Here is a 17,194-nt window from a genome sequence, read left to right on the forward strand (position 1 = left end):
TATTTAACTACTTAAAAAAAATTTTAATCATATTTTATCACAGTAACATTTGCTTCTAACGTATTAGCATGGTAACTTAAAGAGCATGAAACTATTGTTGGCAGAATGATTTTTGTTTTGTTTTTTTTAGTGGTTACATTGGAGGGGATCGAACTCCTGACCTATAATAACCTCAACCCAATTTCTCCCTTTCTCTCACTACTTAGGCTAACCTCAAGGGCTTTGATAGATAAAGTTCGTCATGCTTACATAGTTGTGATAGAGTATAAATATCATTAACAAGACTTGAAAATTAAGTAATTTGACAATTTTTACAACACAATAACTAGACTTGAAAACCAACAAAAAATTAGCAATGTTCTATCAAGCGTTTGATATGATGATGATGTTAAATGTCAAGAACCACCACAGGTGGTCGAGTTGGTACGAGCCTCCAGGTGTGGAACCCCCACACCCGGGTTCGAATCCCGCCGACGCTTATTGGAGTTAAATCCCAATATATTCTTGGTGGCCAGGGGGGAGGAAGCGTTCTGACAAGATCTCCCGAGCACGGATTAGTCTCTAGGCCTAGGAAGCATTTGAGGACACCGTGTGATTGACAAATCAAAAAAAAAAAAAAATGTTAAATGTCAAGATTTTATCCCTTAATTGAAACAATCGATACATAATTTGTGTCTCTGACAATCTGACTCGACAGATTTAAATACCAACACATAATTAAATATCGTGATTCGCGCAAATATAAAAAATAAAAATAAAAGAAAGTTCACTTGTGCTTGTGACAACCTAACGAGATTTGTGTTACATATGTTCGGGTCATGTAGCATAAATTCATAAAAGGTCTAATAGGTCACCATATGGCACGAGGAACCACTAACTACATGATGAAAGTTTAGGCAGCGGGGGCAAAAATGGAAAAAAAAGAAATTACCAACCGTCTGCAACTAGGGGACCACCGTCCCAGGTCATGTGAGAAGCAATCCGTTTGGTTCTCAACAGAAAACTCTCGGAAAAGCAAAAGATAAAATTACTCGGAGACCCCCGAGCCAGACATCAAATTACAAATTTGTCCTTCCCATCCCCAGTTTTCAAACTTGCCTTCATTTCTCCACAGGCCATCTCTGCCATTTCCAGGCTTCATTTCCTATTTCAGTAATTCTAATAAAAAAATAAAACTAAAAAAGAAACCAACGGCGGATGATCAATTGCGCGAGGATCCGACGGTCACGATGAAAGAGTACGAGGGGGGCATTGAATGCGCTGTCCCCTACGCGCTAACCGAAACGCGCGTGGGTTCAGAGTCTGCTCCTTCATGCATAACCACCACCACCCTCCGCTTCTCCACAACAATTCGCGAAACCAAAACGGCCCCCAGAGAATATTAATAAAATAAGGTAAATCCTCTCTCTGCTCTCCGTATAAACCCTCTAGCGTCACACGTCTGTGACTCACTGCGCTGTTTTGGGTTCACGTGTTGGTGAGTGAGTGGCGGAGGCGAAGACGAAGAGAAGCAGAAGAAGAAGAAGAAGAAGATGAAGAAGTACTTGGAGAAGAAGCAAAACGCAGAAAAAAGCAGCAGCAGCAGCACTCTGCAAACTCTCGCCATTTGTTCTTCCCTAGGTACCAAAGTCAAAACCAAAACCACACTTTTTTTTCTGATAATCTGCTTTTTTGTTTAATCGATTTTGATTTTTTTTTTTTTTCTTCTGGTTTTTGCAGAGGCCACAGAGCACATAGGAGTGGGTTGTTTCTATGAGCTAGACCACTGCAAGCTTCCTCCTAAAGCTCCAGAGCAGCTCAAGTCTATTCGAATCGTTATGGTACGTACTCTTCATCACTTCTTCTTCTTCTTCGTTTTCTTGTTTGGGAATTGAAATTTTTGGGGTTGGTTAATTTCGTGTTCAAGGTGAGCAAGAAGGCTTTGTTCAAGGTCTCGGTGAGGTTTCCGAGCATTCACTCTCTGCAAGCTTTTCTGAGCGAGAATGGGAATGTCGAGAACCAGCTTCCGGCGCTCGACGAGAAGTACTTGTTGGACCCGCAGACGGCGTCGGAGGTGCTTTACCGGCGGGTCCCGCCGGAGGAAATTTCGGACCGGAGCAAGGTGTGGAGCTTCTGGGCGGTGATTACGCGGCGTCGTTTTGAGAATCTGATCAGAGTTAACCCGGTGAAGAAGGCGCCTCGGTCTGAGATCAGTTTCAGTGGGTTGGTCCAGTGGGGCACTCGCAAGCGGGTTCGGTTCCTGAGCCCCAATCGGAGCCCGACGACTCCGATTCCGTCGAGCTCTGAAGAGAAGGAGATTGAGGGAGGTGGTGATGAGACGTCTGAGGAGGAAGAAGAAGAAGAAGAAGAAGAAGAAGAAGAAGAGGTTGAGCCGAATGTGGTGGCGGTGAAGAATCGAAGGAGTGAAAGAAGAAAGCAGCCCATTAAGAGTCAGAAGAAGAAGAAGCCCAAACGTCAAGAACAGAGTAAGCAGATTGTGGTGCACAATGGGAGTGAGAAGAGAATGGTTAAAGCTTCAGTGGCAAGATGGTCTGCTGGGAGGTATGGACTACAATTTTTTCATTCATTCATGTTCTGAGTTGGTTTGATTTTCTGTGTGTTTAAAGAATTTTGGGTTGTTGAAAATGGGTGATTTGGATTTGGGTATAGGTATAAGTTGGCAGAGGAGAGCATGTTGAAGGTAATGAAGGCAAGGGGGGCTACTGCTGGGAACCCAATAAGGAGACCGGATCTGAGAAATGAGGCCCGGAAGTTTATCGGCGACACGGGTTTGATTGACCATTTGCTCAAGCATATGGCTGGCAAGGTGGCTCCGGGTGGGGTTGATAGGTTTCAGAGGCGGCACAATGCTGATGGGGCAATGGAGTATTGGCTTGAGAGTGCTGATTTGGTTGAGATAAGGAAGGAGGCTGGGGTTCAAGACCCTTATTGGACTCCACCACAGGGGTGGAAGCCTGGTGATGACCCTACCCAAGACCCAACTTGTGCAGCAATGTTTAAGGAGCTGTGGGATGAGATAGCTAATCTGAAGAAGAGGGACAAGGAATCCAAGCAGCCAGAGCAGGGTTTAGCTATGGTGACCACCACCTCAAACTCTTGGTTGACAAGTATGGACTGGGACCAAGCTTACAGTTCAGTCATTCAGCTAAAGGTAAACAATGTGAACATGTGATCAGTGATAGCTACATGTTTGGAGCACATAAATTGTACTGTGCATCATGATTGATCACCTTGGTTATGGCTTGTTTAAGGACTGCTAGTTTTTTGATGAACTTTAATTTGCAGGACAAATATACACAACTAGCTGTCAGGACATCCAAGTTCGAAGAACAGATGCAGCAAGCTTCTCAAACTTTGTGTGGAATGGAGGTATATATGCAGCATGGGAATTGTCCCCTTAGACTTTGATCTTTCTCGTAATTACGTATAGTGATATTTAGTATAGTCGTATAGATAACAGTTCTAGACGCAACAGAGAGAACTCCTACTGTGATTATGACACAATTGAGTGTCCAAGTTACTTTCAACATGTTCTAGTAATTGATGGATATATAGATAACATTCTTGCTGTGTTTAAATCATACAAATTCTTGCTGTTGATGATGGTGAAACTGGCATATATTGAACTGATGGATGGAGGTTATTGCTTGCAGGAAGAAATTAAGGTACTGAAATCAACCATGGAAGCACCAGCAGCACCACTTATGTACTACTCAGAAGCAGCTGAAGTACCACGACTGACAGACAATGAAAGAGGGGTAAAAGAGGGCAAGGCAACAAAGCTAGAGAGACTGAGGAGTGGCTTCAAAATTTGCAGGCCACAGGGGACATTTATGTGGCCAAACATGAACCTGTCTATGTCTCAACACCAAATTGACCAGTCTGCGGTCCCAACCACACCCTCTGTTACCTCTTCCACAAGACCAGCAACCCAACTAGATCTAGTCCTTACTCAGTCTCCACATGGACCCAATCCAGGCTCAAGCTCAGGCTCCCTTGTTAAGCCATTTGCTGAGAGACGCCCAGTCAATACATCAACTCTGTTACGCAATGTGACTAACCCACCCTCTCTTTCTCATGCTTTTACTCAAGTACCATCTGAGATTGAGAAGACTGCCTCCCAGTCCCAGAGTGCCAAGACCCTTCAAATAAACCTCAATGAGATACCTGTTGATGCCCAACACAATGAATCTACTGCAATTTCTGGGACCCTTACCTACCAGAGAAGACATCAACTGGTAACTACCAATGCTGCTCATCTCTATCTATGATTTATACATAACTAACTAGAAAGTGAACTTGTTTCTCCAGATCAATCTGTATGCAGTTTAATTGATTTACCATATTGCAGATGAACGCCAGGAAAGAGAACAATGCAGATGCAAGGAAGGATAATATGAGCTTGAGAGGGCACTCCAAGTCTAAGCAGCAGCATGAGCATCATCAGCAAAGGTGGTAGTGTTCCTGTTCTTCCCCAACTAGTACATTTTTCAGCTGAGGTGGTAACTTAACCAAGGAACTCATAACCCTTTTCAGAAAGCGATACCCGGATGTTGATCAGTTTTGCATGATTCAGAGAGCTATATATCGGTGGTATACTATTAAGAGTAGTAAGAATTAGAATATCGGAATTAAGTGCAATAATTGTATCTACATTTGATCATTTGAAACTACTTTTCATTAGACTCCTATAATGGAGTTTTATGCTGGCTTAATTTAGTAGGTGGGGGTATATATGTATACCTTTTTGGTTTTGGATTTGAAAATCTGAACAAGATACAATATGACACAAATGTAAGGTTATTTGAGAATGAATTATGAGGTATGATGCATAAAAAGAAAATATTGTGAATTGTTCTGCTTGTGTAATTCTATTTAACTGTTGAGAGGTAGGCTAAGGGTGAAACAACGACCTTTACATATAAGGTTGCTTACGGCTTTACCTAGTGAGTTGGTCTAAAATTTTTGTTAGCCTAAAAAATGTGTTTTTCTGTTCTATTTAAATACAAAGCATGATTATAGTAGTGCTTGGATTTTTCATAGTGTTGTAGCTTCTATTCAAATCCTGTGTTTTCCTCTTTTAGCATGCTTTAAAGAAACTTCGTCATCAATGAGTTGTGCATACCACTTTAAAAGTGTACATTAGCTACAGATGCAAAACCAACATAGACATTTTGTTTCCTTGTGACTACGGGAAAAGCGAGCATGATTGAAGAATGAAGATTACCTGCATTCAATGCATCCACGTACCATGGTAATATCCAGCCTTACTCTTTAAGTTTAGAGACCTCTACACTGCACAAAGGTGACTCATTCACCAACAGTACCATCAAGGCCATATTGGCTGCAAACCCTGAAAGGACAAAGTAGGCAATCCCAGTGGAAACACAATTACATCAGTTCTCAGCTAAAGAAATCCTTGTATTGGCCGGGACCGTAGCGAAACTGCGGTTTTCCTCATGGAGCCATTTTCATGAAACTTTGATCCTATAATAAGGACCTTCATTGAGGCATTTCATCGAACATCTTTTCGGGTTTGGGCCAATGCGACGTCTTGAGATCCACTCCAGTATTGAAGTTTTAAGGGAACTTTACCAAGAGCCTCTCCGACAGAGCTGATCATCTCCGTTTCCGGCGGGAAAATCAAAAATGCTTTTCCAACTGCAACATACGCGCCATTTTCAAATGGGGATAGAAGAATTAAACGACAACAGGTAAAACAAAGCCGACACGTCGTTAGTTTGTCAATATTCTTAACGTTATCCTATATATGGAAAGAAACAGAGGCCTTGGCGCCGCTGCTGCGGAGGCTGCTTCATTTTCAGTTTTTAATGGCAATCTCAATCTCCTCCTCCTGCTTTGTTCCTCTTCTATCTCTGAACACTGTCTCCTCTCCTTCTTCGTTTCCATTTTCTCTGAGTTGTGTGAGGCCTCAGAGCCGGAGAAATCAGCGCTTGGTGGTTAGCTGCTCGTCTTCTGAAACCGACTCCGGCTCTGACTCACTCAATGGAAATGGAAGGTATAAATGACACTATCAATGGCTTTATCTCTGTCTTTTCTGTTATGGGTTGCGCCGGAATTTTAGTTATTTTGCTTATGTGAACATTTAAGAGAAATGCCCTGTACGTGTTTGTAGAAATGCCTCAGAGGGAAATTTTTTTTTTGATTGGGTTTCATTTTTGACTCGAATTCATCCTCTTTGTGTATGTTAATCATTCTAGTGACTTTTTCTTTATATATAAATGGCTCAATCAATTTGCATACAATTTGAATATAATCATTGGATTTCGCAACTGATGAGTCTGACCGCGCTACTTCAAGGTCAGTTCTCACATATGTAGATATCCCACCTACAGCCACCGGAGTTTCCAAACAGTTAAAGGGCATCAGAACTAGGGTGTCTGTTTCATTTCCTAATATACTAATTGATGAGTCCGTAGAAATACGATATGAAATTACAAATGTGGCTCTTGTTTTTTTTTTTTTTAAACTGCCCACCCTCCTGCGATTTGGTTGTACTTTAGATAATATATCACAACCCAAATGCTACTCCACCTTGATCCATATCTGTAATCATACTGAAGCAATTTGGAAGTTCAACATACTGAAGCATTTAGAGCTACTAGGGAAATTGGAGTTTCAGACACTGTTAATAACATAGGTCTTAAGCCGAAGAATGAAAATGTTTAGAGGTCATAGTATGAGGTTGTTGTGAGTTTGCTTGTTAAGGAAGTGGAAGAAATGAATTGCTTCTTATTTTCTCTTGTTTGAAGCATGATAGAAAGAATCATTAACTGAAAAATCATAGATCAACAAAATGCAAATTTATGATTAAGAAATTGATTCTTTAGTCTCTTTTACATTAAGATAATGGCGGTAAGCATTGGGTTGTAGCAATCTCAACATCAACAGGTGGCATCTTTAATTCACTAGCATGATCAGGATGAGTCCTGTACGACAAGTTGCCAACGTACCTTCATTTCTTTGCTAATTTCAAGTTTAATCTTTATTTTTCTTATTTTTTAAACAGACATTCCCAAATGTCTTCTATGACTCCTTTTGGGGTGACAATGAATGAAGCTGGGTTGTCCAGACCACCTTATAAATGGCGAAGGGTCTTGCTTAAAGTAAGCGGAGAAGCACTTGCCGGAGATCACACACAGAATATTGACCCGAAGGTCTGGATGTAAAATGTTAGATCATCATATGATGAATATTCTTCTCTTGATAGTTTCTAATTCCCCTTACAACAATAGGTAACAATGGAAATTGCAAGGGAAGTTGCATCTGTGACTCGCCTTGGCATTGAGGTAACCTTCAATTCTTGGCATTAGACAATTGTATTTTGCATGAACTATTCTGTCTTCTTTTATAGAAGTAAGCGGGGGGACACTCATAGACACAACATCAACTAATATATTGTTCTCATATAACTGTCATGTCATGTTGATGTTTAGCAAGTTAAACCTAGTAAATTTTGGGGATTACGGAACTATCTAGACGTGCAATAACTATTGAAACTCGTTAGGAGTGGGCTCCACTATCCCAGCCTGGATTCTATATTTTATCTCCCCTCAGGGAAATGCTTCAGGCTAAAAATAAGAATGGGAGTTGGGGGTTTCTAAGAACTGTTACCAAACATAATCTAAGACTTGCATGAACAGGATGTCTAAATATGGCTATCATCTGATTGTACCAGTGACATTGTCAGCTTAAGAAATCTAAAACACAGTTGAACAGTTTTCGGACATTACGTCTTAGTCACCTTATCAAATGTTTCAGGTTGCCATTGTTGTTGGTGGGGGAAATATATTCCGTGGAGCATCCTGGGCTGGAAGTAGTGGTCTTGACCGTTCATCTGCTGATTACATCGGGTACTTCCTTTCACTGGGATTAACTGGTTCTCACTTGTAAAGACCTTTGGTTGTATGCATTTTTTTTTTCTTTACATGTTTATATAGTTGGCAAAATTCCTTTAATCTGGATGTTGTTCATGTCATATTTCTGGATCTTGTTTATTATATCTATCATGGAGTTGGACTGTGGAATTATGGTGATTTTGTTTCGAAGTTGTTAAACATTGAATCCACTGGCTATATGTTATAATTGAAAGGCTAAAAAAACAAAAAGAAAAAAAAATGAAGGTACAGATGCAAAATACTACCCCAGTTAAAGTTTTGGACAGGGGTGCTTTTTTCATACAAATACAATCCCTCTGTCTCTTGATTGCATTAGATACTTCCATTTTGTAATACTGAAAAAGGGAAATGAAACTCTTGTTTCCAGTTGTTTTGCAACACCTTCATAGTATTTAGATGCCTGACCTTTTAATTGCCACTTGCTGTATTTCAATTTTGTAGGATGTTGGCTACTGTAATGAATTCAATATTTCTCCAAGCCACAATGGAGAGTATTGGTATCCCGACTCGAGTGCAGACTGCATTTCGGATGTCTGAGGTTGCAGAACCTTATATACGTCGAAGGGCTGTGAGGCATCTGGAAAAGGGCAGGGTAGTGATCTTTGCAGCAGGAACTGGAAATCCATTCTTTACAACAGATACTGCTGCAGCACTTCGTGGTGCAGAAAGTGAGTTGAATATTCTGTATTGGCATAATGAAACTTCATTATATATCTTATAGTGTCAGGCAAACAATGGTGGTTCTATATGGTTCCCATGGGATGTTCTAAATTTTTCATGCATTTGTTGTTGACTGTATAGTCCTGTTTGCTGATTTGCAACTTGACCAGTACCCAATGTCAAACTAAGAAACTACTATTTTTTTGTGTTTCAAACTAATTATATTTGTTGTTGAACTATTTACCTAGTCAATGCAGAGGTGGTGCTGAAAGCTACAAATGTTGATGGAGTTTATGATGAGGATCCTAGGTGTAACCCAAATGCCTGTCTTCTTGATACTCTTACATATCAGGAGGTGACATCAAAAGATCTTTCAGTGATGGACATGACTGCTATTACTTTATGCCAGGAGAACAAAATTCCTGGTATGTACAGACAGTTGTATAGTTTCGATGTTTTTTACCTCATAGTTATTCAATTGGTGTAGGCAATATCCAACCGTATTACTAAACTCTTACATCTCTTGCAGTTGTTGTGTTCAATCTAAACAAACCAGGTAACATCTCAAAAGCCATAAAGGGGGAGAAGGTTGGCACGTTAATTGGGGCAGCATGGAATTCCACAGTGGCGCCAAGAACATGAGCAATGGCTGGATCAATTCTGACACTGACAGTACATTGAGGCGGTTTATCACTGAAGCTCAAAATATTTAGGAGTGCAATCTTGGCATCGGAAGAACTGTATGATCTCAAAGGTACTAGTATTCAGAATGTAAGTTGTAAATAATTTCCATCTAAGGTTAGCTACTTGAAATTTTGGAGTCCAAACTTTTTGTTCTTTAGTGATTATATAATATAATGAAACAGTGAATGAGATCTACAGCTGGGACTATTTTGCCCAGAAGAAAAGAAAGGAAAACGATGCGTGGCATCTTGCATCTCTGAACTCTTCAGTATTCATGGTTCGGATAGAAAGAACTGAGAAAACAGGGTGATAAAAAGTGGTGATCGAATTTTCTGCTCTCTTTTGAGCCATATTCCGAAACAGAACCTTAGACCATTGCTAAACCTTTTGTTTTGGTTTGATGATCTGTAAAAGATTCATTCTTCTAAAGATTTACTAATTTATAAAATCTTCTAGTTTTATCGGAGTCCCCCAACGGAATAGTTTATATCATCTTATAGCAATTTGGACAAAAAAAAAATCCCACTAGTCTGATGGCTGCTGCTTAAGCCTAGCAAGAAAATTTACAAGTCAAATCCCACAACTTATAACATAAGTAGGTCGGAGTGTGTAGGATCGTTTGATGGCTGGTTGGTCATGCCCGGATAACAGCTCACTCTTTCTTCTTCTCCTACCGACGAGCGAGCTGACACTATTGTGGCATGCCTTTGTTCGTATGGTAATCATTTGGTTTTCTGTAGGTAGGCCACCGATAAATCGTGGCCAATTCGGAATGAAGGATTCTGTATTTTCAAGCTAGAGAAGAAAAAAGGCCCTCGACGGGTAGAAATTTCTAACCTCGGTGCGGATATTGTTTTTGACTTTTGAGCAATACCAACAGTGGCCTTAATGATCTCCATGAGGAATATGACAAGACGCTTGAAAGAAATTGCATCTTCATGCTTTGCTTTCGAGTATTTTTCTTCTGTATCACCGTCGAATGGGTATTTGGTTCACCCCAAATCTCTGTTAGCTTAGTTAAATCTGCTTGTTTTTCAGTATCCATGCATACAGTAGTGTTCCCCTGGTCAGCAGCTGACCATGGGGAATATGGTCACTCACCGTCCGATTGAAATCGGACGGTTGACAGCTAAGTGATGAAATCTGAGATGAGAGCTGTCAACCGTCCGATTTCAATCGGACGGTGAGTGACCATATTCCCCATGGTCAGCTGCTGACCAGGGGAACACTTGGTTTCAGTGGCTTCAAGAGCAATACATGAATCCAATTCCAGCAGTGCTTTTTTAGGGTTTTGCATTCTAGCTACTGCCAGTTCCCTCCTGCGTGACGAATCACAAATGGTTGCTACGAAAATCAAGCTTAATTAGTACCCTTCGAAGCTTTATTCTTCTTCGATCAACTTTTTTGTAGCTCTTGCTCTCAGTTGCTAGCTAGCTTATTACTTATCTGTAGCTCACCTTCGAACAAATTCAAAAATATAGTTTTGCTAGCACCAAGCAAGCTTACCCTCCAAAGCTTATTGTTCTTTGAATTAACTTATCATAATTTTTGCAGCTCACTATCTCTGTTTTTTTTTTTTTTTCGTTTTTGGCTATTGCAGCTCTCTATCTAACCGGCTAGCCTAATATATATGAATCATTTTTACTTACTCTAATAATTTCTTTTATGAAATTTTGAACCTCAACCTATTCTTTGAAAATTCGAAGTATGTTATAATATGAGAATAATAAAATAAATTTGTAAATAATAAGAATATTGTGTTTTTTTTTTTTTCTGTCTAATTAGTGATGGAGCGAAGTTTGAATAAGACCGTTTGTATAGAACTGATCAATGAAGTCTACTTATTTTGCATAATAAATACCTGGATATGCCTACTCGCTTCGTGCAAGTGCACATCTTACACAAATAAATTTCTAACAAATCATCACCATTCTATCATGGAGGATCAAATGTGGAGAACTACTAGTGTCTTATAGAAGCTTTTAACTTCCAAGTCATTTTAGTTGGGTTGTTCCACCCAAAATCCTGCCCCTAGTGATGCCCAGCCAAAATATAGCTTTATTTCAATATTTGAGAAAACGACCCCCACGTTTGACTAATTGCAAGTACATGGATTTCATTTTGTAATCAATGAAATGAATTGTATGTCCAAGGCAAGTTGCAGATAAGACTAAACAACCAATTGAGTTTGACGTTCGAAGGACATTAGCCTCCCCTTTCTCAATTCTCGTATATATAATATGTACCGATCAATCTAAACGCTTTTTAGTACGAGTTTGTTTCTTTTGCACCTACAATTCTTCGATACATTAATTTTTGGACCAAACACCTTTACAAGTCCCCAGCCAACTATGAATAAATGAAAACCTACTAAGGTTTGCCAGTTGCCACATGGAGGAGGCTGGATAAGTTACAGCCACTGACAAGAGGAGATGTGGCGTTTAGGAGAGCCACAATTTCATACAAATTAGGGGCATTCGGTAACGCGATACATGGAATTTTCATTCAATTTTTTTATGCCTATGGAGAAAGTCGTTTGGGGTTGATGATAGGCGAGAGAGGAGAGGTCTACCCTAATAAATAACAGCGCGTGGAATTATCAATATTGCCCCTCCGTTACGGACAAGCGTAAATTGCAGCCGTTGTATTCAAGACTTCTCCTTGCCACGTTAGTACCCTAAAAAACTATAACAAATTACATATAAGTGTCATTTGAAGACTTTAATTAGTCATCAGGCCACTTAAACTTTTTTGTACACATAAGGCCACTTTAGAGCCCAAAACCATCAGCTTCTTTTTGTGTTGTTCCTATTTTGCCCTCAACCCCCTTTCTCTCTCTTCTTCGATAGAGCAAAACAGATCGCAATCATCGCATTCTCATCTCTCTCTCTCTCTCTCTCTCCCTCCCCTTCACAAACTGACACGACAACGTTGCAGACCTCACGATCTCGCCGACGAAGTACCGATCGTCGAATGGCGAGCAGATTTCGAGCCTGGCCCGAAGCATTTGGTTCTCCACAAGCGGGTTAACCTTCGGATCTTGGATAGCGGTGCCTGGCCCGAAGCATCTGGTTCTCTCATGGACTGTCCTCGTCGCTCCTCCGTCATCATAATCGGTGCTGGAGTCTCCGGTGAGAGCCGAAACCTCTCTTCGATCATGTCAATCGGCGCCGTTAAGTCGTTTGATCGAGTTCAATTTCATCATTCTTTAATCTCTCGTTGATTAATTTTGTTTTTGTTTAATCAAAGCCTATCAGCGGCAAAGCTTTTGATCGAGAACGGCGTAGAGAACGTGGTGATTCTCAAAGCTTCGGACCGCATCGGCAGTAGGATCTGGAAACATGAATTTGGAGGCGTGTTGGTGGAGCTCTGCGTCGGTTGGATTGTCGGAGTCGGTGGAGAACAGCTTAATCCGGTTTGGGGAGTTCGCTGAGAAAACAAACCTCCAGACTTGCTTCTCCGATTACAATAATGCTCGCTTCAACATCTACGATCGCAGGTCCAGCCATATCCTGAAGCATTTTAGTGATTTTGTTTCAAGTTTTGCTTAACGTACACCGTGAACTTTTGCTGAGTTTTTGATTTTTGTACAGATTTGAGGCTTGAATTATGTATTGTTACTGTTTTGGAAAAGGTAGAAACTCATCTGTTGAAATTTGTCATTCAATTTGATAGCCTTGATTTGATTTTGGTAATTCCTATGGATTTTACGATTGACTCTAGTGAATGATGCTCATGGATACAACAAAATGTTGATGGATTATGATGTGCAATACATACAAGTTTGAGCATATTAAAGGCTTGATATTGTAAATTTATAGTTGTTTTAATGTTTCATAATGGCTTTTGTGTTGGTTGGTAATAGCTTTCTCAGTTGGTGAGAGTAGCTTTATTAGTTTGTGGTAATAGCTTTATCAATTTATAGGAACAACTTTTGTTTTGCTTGGTAGTAGCTTTTAGTGTTGGTGAGATTAGTATTTGGTGATGGTTAGAGTAGCTTTTGGTATTGGTGAGAGTAGCTTTCTGGTGTTGGTGAGAGTTTTTTTTTTTTTTACCATTTCAGTGAGAGTAGCTTTTGTTGTTGGTGAGAGTAGCTTTCTGATGTTGGTGACAATAGTTTTTGTTATTGGTGAAAGTAGCTTTTATGTTGGTGAGTGTAGTTTTTGTTGTTGGTGACAGTAGCTTTTATTGCATTACTGGTGACAGTATCTTTTGTTGCTGGTAAAAGTAGCTTTTGTTGCGTTGGTGCTGATAGTATCTTTTGTTACTGGTGACAATAGCTTTTGTTGCTGGAGACAGCAGTTTTTGTGACCTTGCCGGAAGTTGTCGGAAATCTCACCATAGTACCTTTTCTTGCTAGCGACAGTAGCTTTTGTTGCTGGTGATAGTAGTTTTTGTCACCTCGCCGGAAATCTCACTAGCGTAGCTTTTGTTGTTGGTAACAGTAGTTTTTATGACCTCGCCAGAGGTTGCCGGAAATCTCACCATAGTAGCTTTTGGTGTTACTGACAGTAGTTTTTGTGGTCGCCGGAAGTTGGCCGGAGATCGGCCGGAGACCCGCCGGAGTTGACCGGAGACCTCGCCGGAGAGGAGAGAGAGAATGATTGTTGATTTTGTTCTCTAGTGGCATTTATGTAAATATGTTGGTTTTTAATATCCAAAATATAACACCTTTTTTAATCTAGTGGCCTTATGAGGGAAAAAACTAGTTGGTGGCCTTATGGTTAAAAAAACATTCAAATATGCACTTATATGTAATTAACCCAAAAAACTATTCATTCAAAACTTTTTTTTGTTAGAATATTGTTTTTGTGTTGGAAAAGTTAAAATTGGTTTTGGAGTTATAAGGACACTTGCATCTTCTATCCAAAAGAAAACAAGAAGACTTGCATATCCTTTCCTAGTGACATACAAGAAGATTTACAAGTTGCCATGTTATCGCCTGATAAAGGAAGCTAAAGTTTCCTGTCAAAAGTTTCACTAAATTTTGAAATGCTTACAACACCATTTAGAATAAAGATTTAAGCTCATAATCAAACTATCTAGAACAGTTAGGGGAGTGAAATTCACACTCATTATTTTCCTTTTTGATTGAAGTTCTTATAAAAAGACAAAACTAAGTTATTAAAGACAAAAATTTAAGTTAATAAAAAAAGAAACATGGAGTGTGGATTGCAAAAATAAGGAGTGTGAATTTCACTCCTCAAAAGTTATCATTGAAATTAAAAAAAAAAAACACAAAAAATATAAAACTGGGGAAGAGAAATAGTGAATGACAAGAAAACACTCATATTCTCCTCTTTTCAATAAGTCTCACACATTTACAAACTTGAAATGGAAAAAAAATCATGAATCAGAAGCAACTGGAATGAGAGAAGAAAGGAATCGGTGTGTGAATATTTCATTTCCATTACGCTGTTTACTTACCATGTGGAATCAAAATAAGAATGGAACTTACTACGATTGATGTTGTTTATTTATGTTTATAAATCGGAATTAAACTACCTCAATTACTAAAATACTCCATATAAAAAGAAAAAGAAAAAGAAAAAGATAGCAATATAGGATTGGGCGAGAGGGTATTTTGGGTAGAAAAATTTGATTCCGGAGGCTTTGATTCCTAAAGTGGGACCCACATCTATTCCGATTTCTTTATGTGATTGTAAACGCTGGAATACTCTTACTCCGAAATCATTCCCTCCATTCGCATTCTCAGTCTAAGTAAATAAACGTGCTCTACATATGCGATAAAGCTAGTTTATATAAATGTCATTCAATACGCGGCCACCAATTCTTGTTCTCTCTTTTTAACCTTTGGACCCAACCAAGAACAAAAACATTTCAACTGATTAATAAAATGCATCATTTGATAAACGAACAAAATACTTTAGGAGTGGTTTAACTCTCAAATCCACTACAAATTAACAAAGGAAAGAAAGACTCCTGCCCAAAATTCATCTATAAGTACAAAGAGAGGTATTAATTTAACCCTCAAATCCAATCTTAACTTTGCTACATATGAAAAGTCCACTATTCTGATCTCTACAATTTAGTAATTTACTCTTACAAGACATAAAAGTCAGTAGACAATGTCAATACAAAGAAAACAAAAACCTTCACCGGGCGCCTGCCGGCCGATCCCAATTGCCGACCCAGATTCCTAGAAGCCTAAGAAACTGTTGAAGAGGTCCCACGAAGAAGGGCTCGGAGAAACCAGAGGAGCCGAAAACAGAGCCGAATTCGAGGAAGGGCTCGGCATGAAACTATTGAAGCCGCTGTTGATGTTGTTGGCGCCTTGCCAGTTGAAGTTTTGCGGGTCTTCGGCGGCCGGAGAGAAGAACCCAGCTGGGATCGGCGGCATGGTGGCCGGCGCCGGCGACAGAATCCCCGGGAACTGACCCATCAAGTCAATACCCTCCAGAATACTATCCATAAAGTCGTCGTCGTCAATGGCGAAGGTGGTTGTGGTGGAATTTACGGGCGGGAAGTGCTTGTGATCGGAAGAGGGGCTGGTTTTCTCGATGGAGGCGAGGCGGGCGGCGGGGGAGAGGTCGCCGGGGGGAGAGGAGGAAGGGCCGGTGAGGCGTTGGACGAGGGACATGAACTCGTTGACGGAGGTGTGAATCACTTTGGGGGAGACGGTGTAGATGACCACCGGCTCCTGGTGCTGCTGGAACTGTTGTTGAGGTGGGTTTTGGCGGAGGTGGGGGTGGGGAGGCGGCTTCTTGATTTTGACGGAGTCTTTGCTGAGTCTGAGAGGGGAGGGGCGGGGGCCTTGGATTTGGAGCTCCTTTTTGGGGGTTGTGGGCCGCTGCGGTGGCGGGTTCATTGTGGTTGGGGCGGAGGAGGAGGAGGAGATCTGGTTGCGGTGCTGGTGGTGTTAGAGGGTATTGGAGCGATTTGGGTTGAGAAGGAAATGACAATAGATGTAGAAGAGTTTGAAGCCAACAGTATTGACCATGGGCGTTGACCCCAAAGTATTGTTAACAGAAGAAATGAGGAAATTTTATCCTGACTCTAGTACCAGGAAGGAACGGGAACTAGACATTGACAATTTGTCACATTTACATGGGAGTGGTGGAGGGTTTGTGATGAGATCACGTTTATTTGGTGAAGTATTTTGTTGAAAGGTTGGAGGGATTAGATTGGAAATAGGTGTTTCGAATATTAAGGAACATTTGATTTTTGGACGTTCCGATCTAATTAGAATTTTGAACATTTTATATAATTTTGTAATTTCAATATGGGGCTGACCTAGATATTGCGGATGGTAAATGAGAAGGAGATCGACATTAAATATGTTCATAAGAGTTGCGTGACCTTGTTTGAAATATCACAATAAGGGATTGAGCTCCAGAATTTTATCCGATGCGTGATCATCAAAACATATCTTGGTCGGGTGGTAACAAGTTATGATTGCGTGGTTTTGGTACAATGGCCGAGTTTGGGGTGGTATATTTTCGCATTTGGTATCGAGTTGGTGGGAAGTCAATTAACCATCAACAACATAAAAGTTTAGCAAAATTTCTTTCGGGAATAGGCAACCAGTGTACTCGGTTTTCACAAGTTTATTGTCGTTGTACGTCATCCCTTGGTGATGATTCATGGGTGATGTCCATGTTAAAGGTGATGTAATTGGTGTGTTTCTTGCTTAACTGAAGACCAAAAACTAGTTTGAGTGAGCAACATTATAGAAAGAAATCGATAGATTAGTTAAGAATTGGCTATAATCGATCAAATTGCAGTACATGGAAACATGTGATCAAATTAGAGGTTCAAAGGCACAAACGATTTTAGGTGTAAAGTTGAGGGATGTAAAATGATTTTAGCTCTTTTTAATATCTAGACCGACTTAATTTGGCCATCTAGGATGATAAAACAAAGTTCATAATTTGCAATTGGCTCCTTTTAACTGGGTTCATTCTCATAAT

General features: G+C 40.2%; 3 protein-coding genes across 4 annotated transcripts; 2 read left to right on the forward strand and 1 right to left on the reverse strand.

The window, feature by feature from the left end:
- Window positions 1–1,360: 1,360 nt before the first annotated feature.
- LOC133733335 (protein DYAD-like) lies at window positions 1,361–4,852 on the forward strand. The gene is made up of 7 exons (XM_062160978.1): window positions 1,361–1,620; window positions 1,720–1,820; window positions 1,907–2,541; window positions 2,650–3,151; window positions 3,286–3,369; window positions 3,654–4,238; window positions 4,352–4,852. The coding sequence occupies exons 1-7, from the start codon at window positions 1,533–1,535 to the stop codon at window positions 4,457–4,459; spliced, it is 2,103 nt and encodes a 700-aa protein (XP_062016962.1). The 5' UTR covers window positions 1,361–1,532; the 3' UTR covers window positions 4,460–4,852.
- A 930-nt stretch (window positions 4,853–5,782) lies between these two features.
- On the forward strand, window positions 5,783–9,518 carry LOC133733364 (uridylate kinase PUMPKIN, chloroplastic). 2 transcript variants are annotated; one of them, XM_062161005.1, is made up of 7 exons: window positions 5,783–6,019; window positions 7,031–7,178; window positions 7,257–7,310; window positions 7,783–7,874; window positions 8,361–8,587; window positions 8,828–9,004; window positions 9,109–9,518. In XM_062161005.1, the coding sequence occupies exons 1-7, from the start codon at window positions 5,832–5,834 to the stop codon at window positions 9,219–9,221; spliced, it is 999 nt and encodes a 332-aa protein (XP_062016989.1). In that variant the 5' UTR covers window positions 5,783–5,831; the 3' UTR covers window positions 9,222–9,518. The 2 variants fall into 2 exon arrangements, with proteins under 2 accessions (XP_062016989.1, XP_062016994.1); XM_062161010.1 differs by having other exon boundaries at window positions 8,837–9,004.
- A 5,675-nt stretch (window positions 9,519–15,193) lies between these two features.
- Window positions 15,194–16,393, reverse strand: LOC133724537 (protein MKS1). Its single transcript, XM_062151293.1, has one exon. The coding sequence runs from the start codon at window positions 16,090–16,092 to the stop codon at window positions 15,424–15,426; it is 669 nt and encodes a 222-aa protein (XP_062007277.1). The 5' UTR covers window positions 16,093–16,393; the 3' UTR covers window positions 15,194–15,423.
- Between the last annotated feature and the right edge of the window lie 801 nt (window positions 16,394–17,194).

The sequence above is a fragment of the Rosa rugosa genome, chromosome 1 (genome assembly GCF_958449725.1).
Source record: "Rosa rugosa chromosome 1, drRosRugo1.1, whole genome shotgun sequence".
Taxonomy (NCBI): Eukaryota; Viridiplantae; Streptophyta; class Magnoliopsida; order Rosales; family Rosaceae; genus Rosa; species Rosa rugosa.

Coding starts and splice junctions, on each gene's coding strand:
- LOC133733335 (XM_062160978.1), top strand. CDS start 1,533: ATGAAGAAGTACTTGGAGAAGAAGCAAAACGCAGAAAAAAGCAGCAGC. Junction 3,152..3,285: donor GTTCAGTCATTCAGCTAAAG/GTAAACAATGTG, acceptor TTTAATTTGCAG/GACAAATATACACAACTAGC. Junction 3,370..3,653: donor AAACTTTGTGTGGAATGGAG/GTATATATGCAG, acceptor TATTGCTTGCAG/GAAGAAATTAAGGTACTGAA.
- LOC133733364 (XM_062161005.1), top strand. CDS start 5,832: ATGGCAATCTCAATCTCCTCCTCCTGCTTTGTTCCTCTTCTATCTCTG. Junction 6,020..7,030: donor TCACTCAATGGAAATGGAAG/GTATAAATGACA, acceptor TTTTTTAAACAG/ACATTCCCAAATGTCTTCTA. Junction 7,179..7,256: donor CACAGAATATTGACCCGAAG/GTCTGGATGTAA, acceptor TTACAACAATAG/GTAACAATGGAAATTGCAAG.
- LOC133724537 (XM_062151293.1), bottom strand. CDS start 16,092: ATGAACCCGCCACCGCAGCGGCCCACAACCCCCAAAAAGGAGCTCCAA.